The following is a 12,635-nucleotide window of genomic DNA, read 5'->3' as shown; positions in this document are numbered from 1 at the left end:
CTCATGCCCTGTGGAAGCAGAGTTGTCACCCGACCTGCCCCTGTGCTGCAGGGGATGTGGGACCCTGGCAATGGGGCCAGCAGACGTGGGACGCGCTTCCTCTCCATCAGTCACGTTTGCTACAACTGTGGCTTAACCGTTCATCATTCATGTGCAGTGACAGAATTGAAGTGACAGCAGGGCTGTGTGGGAGGGTAGGAACTGAGGTGTGAAACGGTGGGGGAAAGAAGAGCCTTCCAATACACCGCCCTTGCTGGGGGGCTGTGGGGCTGTCCCCGGGGATGGGGTCACGCAGGAGCACTGGGCTGTTCCTATGCTGCCAACCTCTTCCTGCTGCAGGAAAAGCAGTTTGGCTTTGAATACGGGCTTTTGCTCAGTGGGGGAAGGACAGAATTGAGCGTTTTCAATTGAAGGCAATTGTTTTTAGTTTCCCGAAATTGCACCAGAGTTCCCAGGTTATGCCACTGTGGGAACCTGGCTGTACAGTTTGGTTTCCTTGCTCTGTGGGCTGTGAAAGTGAATACATTGTTCCAGTGACTTCCCTGCACTTAATTCCTGGTTTCTAAGCAGGTGTTCTCAGGCTGGAGGATTTACTGCTATTACACATACGATGAGTTACTTTGTTGGTGCACAAAGCTGGAATTTGGCTTGGAAAAACCAACACTTCTGCGGTATTGGATGCTGATGTGCAGTTATTGATGCATATACCCGCTTCTGTTTGGCTCTGCAGCAGCCTGCTTGGGAAGTCCTTTGTGCTGAAAGTGATGTGTGGTGGAGGCCGATGGCACTGCCTGGGAGGTGATCACTCCTGGCACAGCTTTGGTGCACAGCTGGCAGGCGAGCGTGGAGCTGCTATGTGCAGCACCTGGTGCTGAGCCTGCACAAGGGCAGAGTGACAGAAATGGGGAACAGGAGAGAAGCAAGAGCACACTGGAGCTCATAAGGATTATAAATTTGAGGAGCTAAATTTTCTCAACTCCCACGCTGAGTTTGAATCCACCAGGGTGGGTGTTGAGAAACTTTTATTACATTTCTTGCAATAGATGCAAATTCACGTATGGTTGAGCTGCCTTCTGTCTCTCCCCGTTTTTGCTTAGTTAGGGGTGATGTGAGGAAGCAGGCTGCCTGGTTGGATGTGAGCAGACCCAAGCACCCAGTGCTCAGTTCCCCCATGTTTAGGAGCTGCAGCAATAACAGGAGATAACGTGTAAGCCTGGCTGTAGTTTGATTTACTTTTGGCTGGCCTCTTGTGAGCAGAACTGCTGCGGTATGCTCACTGTTTGCTCCTGGCTGGAGGAGATCCTCCTCAGGTGGAACTGCTCAGTGACCACAACATAGCATTTTCTTCTATGTTTCCACTCATATCATCATTCTTTATAAATCTGAAGCCTTTCAAAGAGGATTCACTCTTTTTCTGCTCTTCGGTTTCTCAGATGTTGGTAGCTGATCCCAGGTGTGGGATCTGTGCCTGAGCTGCAGCATCCTCTGCAATGGAGCCTTGGGAGGCCCTGGAGGAGAAGCACAGGCACTGGGTCAGGGAGGACCATCTGGTGCCATATCCTACCTCCTACACTCCGCCGGAGTGGGTGCTTGGGGAAAAGCAAAAGAACGAGCTTGCAGTTGGAGCCTTTCCTTAAAAAACTGCCTGCTCTGACAAAGGATAATTTAAGGTGTCCTTGAGCCAGGTGCAGTCAAGGGGCATCCAGCACAGCGATGCACTAACCCTCCTGGGGCTTTCTAACGCTTGTTGAATCCCTGGGTGGATTTGAGGTGCTTGTGCCAGATGTTCCTGCCTCTGTTTCCCACCTGCGATGATGCTTCTGGTGTGATCTGTCCCGTCTGCACCCTGCGTTTTGCTCCTGCCAGCTCTGAGCTCTGTGCCACCCCCGTGCTGATGCTAGGCGTGTGTGGCTGCAGTCCTTCCTCTGTCAGACACCTGGAAGCCACGTGGATTGAGAAACCCACGTGGACTGAGGCTTGTTGGGAGGTGCGCAGTGGGTTTGGGTGTGGTGTGGCTGTGGTGGTGAGCGGTCAGCAGCCCATGGCTGCAGGATGGGAACTGTCCCCATGCGGCACTGCGGTGGGTACTGGAGCTCATGGCATTCCAGGTACAGAAGCTTTCTGCCATCAATATTTTAATGGCTCTTTTGTGTCACTTGCCTGGCCCGGGGTATGGTGGAATGATTTGGGACTGCAAGCTGCTGGATGTGCCTGGGCTCAGTGTGCATGGCTCGAGGTGGATCAGAGCTGCGTGGCTGCTGTTAGAAACAACAAGATTACGCATTCAACATAGATCACTTGCAAATGTGACCGCAGCAGGATTTACTCCCAGCTACTGAAGAATTTTGTCTCAGAATCAGGAAGGGGCCTCCAGACCTCAGCTGTCAGTCCTCTGCCCAAACCAGGTCCTGCAAATAAGCCTTTTTGTAAACACAATGGGCCTTATGTTCCGAGCAGCACAATGTTCTATTATCTGCTATATGTTCCTTAACGAAGACATTGTGCTGAACAGCACGAGCAGAACCGGCAGACTCACACTGCTGGCCCACGGCCAGGCTGCTGCGTGCGCCCATGCCTGCCCTGCTGCGCTCAGCCTGGGACAGGTGCAGGCATCAGGCTGGATCCAGGTGTAAGCTTCCATGGGGGGGATGCGCAGGGGATGCAGGGGTGCCTGCTGTCCTTGCAATGCTTGTGCCCTGCAGCCAGCTGCAAGCTCCCAGTGCTGGGAGCACAGTGCTGTTGTGCAGGTTTTGTGCAGGCTCTTCCCACCAGCAGACTGTGCACGGTAGGGCACTTTGTAGACAGGGTGAAAGGATGTTCTTTCTAGTATCTCCCTCCACATTGCTTTTTTATGGCTGGTAGGAAGGGTAGTGATGGGTCTTCTTGTTGTGTACTGGATTGAATCCAGCATTTTTTGAGATTATTGAAGTGGGAAAGCTCAGCAGCTGGTGGCTGGGATGCCCCAAGGACTTGGATCAAGGTGTTCCCTCCACTGCTGTGGCATGAATTTCTTCCCTTGTTCCTGGTGGAACCCCCAGGCTTTTGCAGGTGATTGCATTTCACATGACGCTTATCCAGAGTGAGTTTCCTGAGTGCTGGGCTGCAGGCTCGCTCCTTCTGAGTGCTTCTTTACAGCTGTGGGATGGGGTATGGTTATCCAGACTGAATCAGGGCAAATGGCAGGCTGCTGTGTTGGTCCTTCTGCCTGGCCGTAGGGCTATGTTTCCATTCTTTGCCTCAATGAATATTTAATTTTGCAACGCAGAACAACTTCAACAGGAGAAGTGGAGACAGAATTCATTGCATTGCATTGGGTTGAGAGATGGAGTGCTCTGCTCCGAGTGATTTCTGTTCAACTCCAGTGCATGGTAGATAAGGGATGGCTGAATCCTCATATCCCAGCCCAGCTCGTGCTCCAGCAGCTGTCTGGGTGCTCCCAGCAATGCTGGCCACAGACATGAGTTCCCTTGTCAGCCTGGAGGAGTCCTCACTGATGCTGCCCATGTACAGCACCTTTCTGTGGCTGTCATTGCTCTGTGTGGGTCTGCACTACACTTGGGGCTGTGATGGGATGTGCTGTGACACCAGATGCTGGTTGATGACCACAGTTAACCCAGAAAGTCACCAGGGGATATGGAAATAGATTACAAATGTGCTCATTTGCGCGCTCCCCTGACACCAAATAGATCTTTTTGCTTTGGGTATAGACGTCCAAATGGACAGAAAACAGAGAACAAGTAGATCATGGAGAAGCTCAACGTGATCCTTTACGCCTGTCATTTAATTTGGTTCAGTTTTGTTTCCTAGGCTACACAGCAACACTCACAGGAAGAGCTATTATTCTTCATTCACAACAAAGCTATCTCCAGGCATATTTTATAGTTGCAAACAATACTTGGCCAATGTTGTAAAATGTAAGGCGCTGTTACATTGGCTTGGCAGATGCGTTACACAGCTGCTGTCTGCAGATGCTGCGGACCTGCAAAGTTTAGAATAGAAAAGAAAACAATAGTTACAGAAAGCAAAGCACTGGGGAGTTTAATTGAGGCTCTTGGCTGCTGTGTTCTGTGAGTGAGTGAATTTGGACCCAGATGACTGCTGTCCTCTTTCTGAGTGCCATCGCAGTTGCTGTACTGCTATGACAGTGTATTGCTTAGGTGCTGTTTGCTTTCAGTAAGACCCTAAAAGCTGGATATTGTTGATGCCCCACTGCCTTTCACTGCTTTTGTCTCAGAGGTGAATATTTGACAGCAGAGGCTGCTCTTCTGATAGGACTGCAGCATCCAACTGCTGTGTCATGGGCACAGCAACATGCAAATCCCTTGATTTTTCTCCAACATTTCTCTAGGAAGATGCATTTGATGACACATGCAGAGCGAGCACCAGGGGTGAGTTGGCTGAGGAGCAGCTCTAAGAGAATGCCATCAGCCCACTGTGCTCTGACCTCACCAAGGGCAGCTGCTGCTCCTCTGGGCTGCCCTGCCTGCTGGGATGTGAGGGTTTGCAGGGGAGGTGCTCCCCCAGACTTTACTAGTTCTCCCTCAATGGAGTTAAATTTTGGGTGTTCAACTTGAGACCACTTGGAAGGACCTGATTTTTCTGTTTGTGGTGAATGCTCCCTTCCAAAAACCTGATCCATTGAAAAGCAAGAAACTCGAATTCATAATGATGCTGTAGGATTCTGGGCCTCCATCTGCGTATTCAAGTCAAGAACGAAGTTTTCTGTGAACCTGGGAGCCAGGCGCTCACTGGAAAGCACAGCTCTCAAAGCATGGAGAGAACTTCATCCAATGCAATTTCACAGTATGCTGAGAACTTGGCCACGTGGCCCGGAGGGTGCTTGGCACCAGCATTTCAAGTTGATAGTTGGGAAAAATTTCTTAGAAAAATTGGTGAGACATTGGCACAGGCTGCCCAGGGGGTGGTGGAGTCACCATTCCTGGAGGTGGTTCCAGGGCAGTGGAGATGTGGCACTGAGGGACGTGGTTATGGGTCTGGTGGGGGTGGGCTGGGGTTGGACTTTTGGGGATCTTGGAGATCTTCTCCAACCTTAACAATTCTAGGATTCTATTTCCCTTCTTTATTACTACAGAATAGCAAACAAAAGCTGTTTATTGTAAGCCTGCAACTGTGTTTGGCTTTAGTGCTGTGCACGTGAGACACACGGGCATTGTGTTGTAGCCCGGTGTCCCAGTGGCTGCATCTTCAGGAGAGCAAACACCAAGTGTGGGCCATGCCACGAGCTTTACCTGAACTGGAAATGTACACATTGCTGCTGAACAGCCCCACACCTTCCAGAAGCAGCCAAGATAAACATGCACTTGGCCTTGGGGCTTCTCTGTGTTCCGAGGCCAGTGCGTTTGTTATTGTATATTCCATGTGTTGGAGCTCATTAACTTATTCATGTGATTCTTATCAGTATGAAAATATTGACATGAACAAGTACAGAAGAAAGTTATCACCACTGCTTTCCCCTGAGTTAGATGAAGCAGTCAGCTGAATGAGCAAGAAATACTTGAAATGTCTTTGCAAAACAAACTTCTTCCTTACCAAAGCTTACTCTAAGGCCTGTTGAAATCAAGAATGAGTGCCAATCCCTGATCAACAGAAAACTTATTTTGTTTACGTGTGCACGTAACAGAAGGGAACAGGTGGGTGGCGTGGAGGGCCAACGGCAGAGTGTGCTTAATGCCCCGTGGGGCTGCCATGCTGCAGCTCAGGGCAGCCAAAGCAGTGCTTGAGAAATCCTTAGGTAAAGTCAAAGTGAGCAGAAAGCTTTTGGGAACAAGTGAAATAAAATAAATATTGATTACGGTGGAACATGCTGAAGTATTGGCCAATGTGATTTAGGACAGCCTACAGAACGCTCCCTGGGACTGGCTCCCTAAAACAATTAATGTTTAAAATGTAATTATCGGAAAGCAAAAGGTCCTTAATGTGTATAGATGTTTCAAAATGTTTCCTTGTGGGAACAAAGATGTTTAATTTTCAGCTCGTGTTCCATTTATAGATAATCCAGAATAATGCCCGTGTGCTCAGTGAGTCTGGTTTCTGTTTGCTTTTCCCAGTGAAAGGTAAAATTATGCATATTGTTCTAATGTGCTTCGCTGCCACTGAAATGGTCACAGTGTGCTAAAATGTGATATTAAAACAGCCTCTCCCATTATTTGATTAAAAAGAGTTCTAATAGTGAACATAAGAACAACAGCCTTTGCAGTGCAGGTGGCCCCGTGCCAGCTGTAAACAGCCCAGCTGCTTCCAGAAGCTTATTTGCTCCAAGTTAAGAAGTGTGACAGTACGAAAACCCCAACCTTGACTGCAGCGGTCCTGGCTGCTCAGCCTCATGTGTATCTGTGGCTGGAAAGCACTGCAATACAGGTAACAATTGGTAACTGCAAAGTATGAAAGTTCCATGAGGAATTCTCTGTGGAGGGAAGAACTCTCAGCATCCCAAGCAGTTCTCCCCAAGCAAGTTTGGTAGAGTAAATTTACTGCAGAGTTGTAGCATTTATCCTGTTAGAGTCAATAGAAAACCATAAATCCTTTGTTACAGACTTTCTTCCCTAGTTTGGGGAAGCTGCATTTGGTGTAAGTCCCACTTTTGTGTTAACACGTTGATAAATGTGTTTGCTTTTGATTTGTTCCTCTCTTTTTGACTGCTGCATTTGTTTTTTCCTCAGAAACGACAGCACCCATCCGTGCTAAGGACATCAGTGATGAGTTGATGAAGCAGTTTGCTTTTCTTTCTGGTAAGTAGCAGGAGCCTTCCATGTTCTCTCTTCGTGTTGTAATTAAATACTCCAGATGAACTGCTTGGCAAAGTGATACTCCATACGGCATGTTATCTGTCAAGCAGTCTTCATTGCCACTAGAAATGCTGTTAATAAAATATTGAGGTGGCTCAAAAGAATGTATTAGATTTCTGTCTCTGTACAATGCTTGTTCCTTCAAAATGCTCAAAGCTTTGCAAATATTTTGCTTTGAAATGTGTAAGCTCAAGAACAGTGTGCACGGATTTTCCTTGCATTTCTGACTTCTGTCTCACGTAAAGTGTGCTCAACAAATAAAGGAAATATCCAGTACCAAGTAGTTTTGCTTCTACCACCTGTGCATGTGCGTTGTGCTTGAAATCAGTGCCAGAATCTGACCTACTTTGGCTGTTCTGGTGATGTAAATAACCTCTGTAATAACGTAGGCTATGGGCTGATGGGGTGTTTTTTGACCTGGATTGTGCACCTGGATTTTGCTGCTGGCTCTCCCAGAAAACACCCACAGAAGAACTCTTGTCTCCCTTCCAGGTGGCCGAGGGAAGGACAAGGCTTGGATCATCACCTTGCCTGACAACTCTCGCTTCAACGATGTGCCTGAGGATGTTGTAACTAAAGTCTTAACATACCTAACATCAGTCCCGAGGTACGTGGCTGCCTTCTGTCTCTCCTGTGATGGGCAGTGTCAATCTGACCTGGGCCAGGTGCAGTATCTTCAGCTTAATGCTGTGCATGGGCACGAGGGATGTCTTCAGCTCCTAGGGCAGAGGAGAAGGCAAGCAATTAATTGCAAGCTCTTGCGGTGTCCAGGTGTGATATTTTATGTGCCAGTAACTGCAGATAAAAAGTGGACATCATCCTTATTACTTGCCAGCCTGCATGTATCATCAGTTCAGTTTATTAAGTTTCTAATTAGCAACAAGCTTTCTTTTAAGCTTTGACATGTGTCACTGCTTAAATATGCCATTCCTCTCCAGAGTAATATTGTGACGTGTACAAACAGAGAGTCATTACTGTGGAAAAGAGAAATGTAACCAAAGGAAGAGAATAATTACAGGAACAAAGCCATTTGGGGTCCCCATTACACCCGATCACTCAGCAGCATGCTGCAGCTCCATTATGTGCCTGTATCCCAGAGTTAAGCAGCCAGCAATCTGTCCCGACCACATGCAGGGCTCTGTGCTCAGATTAATGGAGCTCCCACTTCTTGCTGCTGAGCCTGACTCAGTTACCTGGAATGCTTAATTTCCTTGAATAATGCCTGTTTTGGCAAATTTCTTCCTTCAGGGAGAGTAGGTTGACAGCAGCTAGATGGGAGCTTTCCATCAGCAGCTGCCTCGGGAGAAGTACTGTCTGTTTTGCCACCTCTGCAGGAATAAAAAGGGCCTCTGGTTTCTCTTTCTTTCTTTATCTACTGTGAAGCTGTGCTCCTCCTGGGTCAGGCTTGCAGAGGGGTCTTTCCCTCCCGTCCTGCTGGGCAGGTTGCCCCCGGCTGTGTGTGTGTGTGTGTGTGTGTGTGTGTGTGTGTGTGTTTCTCTGCCTGGATCTTTCAGGGCTTTTTATTCCATGTGACTTTAAACACCCTGGCGTTAGCATGATTAGCAGTCTTGCTGTCCCTGTAATAGGTCAAACTCAATCAAGAAACTAATGAGAGCTGAGAGCTTGTTGGTGATTCAACCGTGCTCAGTGTGTTATTTGTAAAACCACTTTAATCATGCTTCTCTAGTCCTCCTACTGCCATCTCAGCCTGCTTCAGTACCTGGCTGTTCTAACAACACTGGAGTCTGAAATGAATGAGCTGTACAGAATGAGCTGTAGATACACAGGCACTTCCCTGCCATGTACCTATGGATGGGTATGGGTTTATCAAAACCACGTGCACCATCCCGTTCCTTTGTAATCAGCAGCAATGGCTATGAGTTGTACTGCTGACACCAGTCTGAGGGAACCACGTGGGATGTCAGCTCTGTAGTATTCTAGGCAGCTGAATTTCATGGAGTGCTTCTCCTGGAGGTGACAACTGGAAGCTGTTCTTCACTCAACAAGGTGAGCGTGTTAGTGACAGAGCCACAGGAAGCTGAGTTTTGTATTCAGTTAATTTGATTTTGGGATTCCTGCGACCATAATGCAGGACGTGGTTGTATGAAAGAGCTGTAGAGAAAAACAATAGAGATGATGATACAGAATGATGATACAGAAAGATGAGTAGTGTGTTCCCACATTCCATGCACCCCAGTCAAAATACACATGCTGGGCTGTGTGCTGATGGATGGGCTTTGCTGAATAGCACTGCACATTGGTGTGCTTGAAGGAGAGGCACAGGAGAGTGGGGCAAATCCTGATCTCTGCAGAAAGGAGAACCTAACAGTGATCTTGATGATGCAGCTTTTAGGTATTTAGACTAACTTTGCGTATTTCACTTGCATCATCACATTGAAGTAAAGTGACATATAGCCACAGCTGGTGACACGGAGAGTGAAACCACAGTAATTCGGAGTAGCAGTACCACGCAGTGAGTGCTGGGGTGTGCTCTGATCCACCAGCAGCTTCCCAGCCCATTGAGCAACTTCCCAGCTGCAGACTCGGGGATTCAATTTCAAGTCCTCCCGCAAAAGCTCCCAAGTTTTATTTTTAGTCCGGTGTGTCCTGCAACACATACAAAATTAAGGGTCAGGGAAAAAGTGACAGGAAGCCTCTGTCTGGTTATCCATCTCCATCATATGCTGCTGGATGCAAACAAAGCTGCCTCTTGCAAGCACTTGTGAGAATGCATTGATTTATTTTTCTTGTCAGTCTGAAAAGTACATCATGGGATTGGGAATCTGATCAACCCGCAAGGTCTGGATTGCAAATAGACATAGGCTTGCTCTGTTTGCCCTAAAATAAATTAAAAATTTCCCACAGTGAATTTCAGGGCTTTTGTACAGCTCAGAATTTGCTTCCTTGTGTATGTAAGGGAACTGATAAAAGTAGATGAGCTTGCTGAGGACTTGCTGCTCACTGAATGTAACCTTGTCTGGACTGAATGATGCACCGGGGCATGCTTTGATGAACTGACATTGTGTTAAGGCTGCCTTTTCAAAATTGCTTGGGTTCTGGGGTTGTTGGTGTTATTTTTGAAGGGGTTTATTACAGTGACAGCAGTGCTGTGTAAATGCTGTATTTGTCTTAATACTGCTAAGGGCTGGGAAATGCTATCTTGTTGTGCAGAGATCTGCCTTTTAAAGTTGTACACTGGAAAATCAAGCAGTTCTATCCTCATTATCAAAACTAGCCTCACACAAAAGGATCGTTTTGGCCTTCTCCCACCTGCTGCTGTTACCAAACCCTTGCTGAGGATTTCCTGACATAAACGTGCAAAGACTTCTCCATGTTGCCAAAACTAATTTGGCTAAAATAGGCTTTTGGCTGAAAGGTTGAGCCTGATTCCAGATGACAGTGTGTAAGCTTACCTCATACTTTGTTATGTGCCAAGGTTTTGTGTGTGACCTATGTGTAAAACACAGTACTTATTTTCTCTGCTCTTTTCTGATATGCCTCAATGACAATGCATAAATTGCATAAAAGCACACAACCTTTACACTTTGAACTTGACCTCATAGCATGTGTTTGTAGGGCTGGTGTACCCTTACCCATGTGTAAACACAACTCCAGTTTGCAGTTGGAGTTACCCTTGGTGTGTGTCTGTACCAGATATCCTGACAAGGCTGTATTTGTTGCAGTCACAGTTCACCTCTGCGCTGGGTCACACTGCAACATGTGGATCCCCAGAGCTCCCCACTTCCTTAGGGGATTTCAAACCAGCATAAAGGATTTTGATGCGCATATAGCGTTGCCCGTTGCAGAGGCAATGCTTCAGCCACGAGATGGACTTCCCAAATTTCTGCTGGAGTTTGCTCTAGGAAATATTTTCAAATGTATTTTGGCAGCACGCTCCATCCGTGGAGGTGTTTGGATGGAGCCCTGGGGAACCTGACCCAGTGTCTGACTGGGTTGGAACTGTGTGACCCCTGAGGTCCCTTCCAACCCAAGCCGTTCTGTGGTTGTCTCACACCTGTGGAAATGTCAGAATAGGTTTTGTTTTCTGTGTTCTTGGGAATGTTTTTTATAGATAGGGGAGAGGGTGGGACAGGCTACAAAGTCATATTCCCTCAAAATGTCATTCATTTACTTTTTTATTTTTAACCCCGTAGTCAACATGAGTCGGACACCAAATTTATCCTAATCCTGGATAGAAGATTGGACACATGGACATCTGTCAAAACGACTCTCCAAAAAATTGCAGTAAGTCCTCTTTAATGGTAATTTCTTTCAAGGTATGAAGTCGCTGTGTCCATTTTGTGCCACTTTCAGAAAGCATTAGGAATTGGGAGCAATGATGCTTGTACTTTCTCTCTTGGTAGCATTTTGCTTTATGGCCCTGTGATTAATTCAGTCATGGCTCTGTGCCTCATTTGAATGCATAAATGAGCTGTTTGAGCATTAAACCAATTCATTTGCTTGTTTTTGTACTTTCCCTTAGTGGTCCAAATGTGTTTTCTGCCACATTCTGTGATTTTGTTGGGTGGAGAATTTGGCTTCATATATATTCTTTCTAGACACTGGTTATTAGTGAGAGTATATTTTACCTAATTTTCAGTGACTGAAAGGGTTTGATTCTTTAAACAGGCTGCACAGCCATTTGTTTGTGGGCTTGGGTGGAAAAACTTTTAAACGTGCACTCCTGCATTCACATTTTGTGCTGCCTGTTCTGAACATAACTCAAAGCAAGTTTTCTGCAACTCACCAACACATTGAGCCATGGGGAACCAGAGCATGGCATTCCTGGTCCAGCTGGACTTGGCCTTAATGACATTTTGCTTGTAGGCATCCAATGGAAGGAAGGATTGCCATTACCTTTCTGCATTGTGCATAAGGTACTGCTGTCAGTATTTGATTGTATTTTTTTTTCTCTTCTGAACTTTACAACATGAATTTGCACACATGTCACGAGAGAAAAGACAGCATTTGAAAAATAGAAAATAATTCCTTAAAGCGATCATCAGAATTCAGTTCTGCTGCAGTGTTTGAACCAGTGCGAATACCAGGAGCTTCCTTTAAGGGTGATGTTGGTGCTTTGCATAGTTTGGAAGTTTCAAGAACGTAAAATCCTGGCTGTCCTAATTTGTAGCTTCAAACAGAAGTGCCATTCATCTCCTGTTTCATCAGGAAATATAATTACTGTGTGACCTCTGAGCACACACCCTATTAGTGTACCTGTGTCCACGCAGAGCAGCAGCTTTGCCTGGGGTGTATCAGGGCTGTGTGTGCAAATACTGCAGCACAGCTGTGTGCAGAGGGCAGTGAGAGACAGGAATCTGCTAAATGCTAAGAGTTGGGAAGCTCGCCTTAAAAAACAGAGGGCCCAGCCCTGGAAGGCCATCTTTGTGACCAGGAGGGGTTCTGCTGGACTTGCCTTTGTGCCAGTAACACAAAAGGTTACGTCCTGATTTACTTGCAGTCAAACTGTAATGCATGCTGCATTTCTGATCCTTGCATAATTCTGGAATAAAGAAGTGCAAATAAGCCGCATTTGAAATACAGTGCCCTATTTTTGCAGCATAGGAATATGCAGCTCTGCAGTCATGCATCTGATCCAGGGTTTTTTTTTTTATCAGAATACAGATTTTTGTTTAACTCCTTTGTGTATGCCGTTCTGTACTGACTGCACGGGCTCATGCTTGTGCCATTGCTTTGGAAAGCGAGACCCTGCCAGCAGGCTCAAGCCGTAGGTTTTGCTACGGACTGCATTCCTTCGCACACGAAATCCTAATCAACTTCAGAACGCGTGCTTCAGAGAGCAGCAGGGAGGGGAAAAAAAGAGAAAAA

The 12,635-nt window shown here is 46.7% G+C and overlaps 1 protein-coding gene across 2 annotated transcripts in view; it reads left to right on the top strand.

Moving 5' to 3' along the window:
• Positions 1 to 6,657: 6,657 nt before the first annotated feature.
• MCF2 (MCF.2 cell line derived transforming sequence) overlaps positions 6,658 to 12,635 on the top strand; it is a 39,947-nt gene continuing 33,969 nt past the window's right edge. For both annotated transcript variants that reach the window (XM_010715218.3, XM_010715219.2), the window contains exons 1-3: positions 6,658 to 6,749; positions 7,299 to 7,413; positions 10,961 to 11,051. In XM_010715218.3, coding sequence (XP_010713520.1) covers positions 6,725 to 6,749; positions 7,299 to 7,413; positions 10,961 to 11,051 — 231 coding nt within the window. In that variant the 5' untranslated portion in view covers positions 6,658 to 6,724. The remainder of the gene's footprint in view (positions 6,750 to 7,298; positions 7,414 to 10,960; positions 11,052 to 12,635) is intronic.

This window comes from Meleagris gallopavo, chromosome 9 (genome assembly GCF_000146605.3).
Source record: "Meleagris gallopavo isolate NT-WF06-2002-E0010 breed Aviagen turkey brand Nicholas breeding stock chromosome 9, Turkey_5.1, whole genome shotgun sequence".
Taxonomy (NCBI): domain Eukaryota; kingdom Metazoa; phylum Chordata; class Aves; order Galliformes; family Phasianidae; genus Meleagris; species Meleagris gallopavo.
Note: the sequence above shows the minus strand (reverse complement) of the source record. Positions and strands in the feature narration are given on the sequence as shown.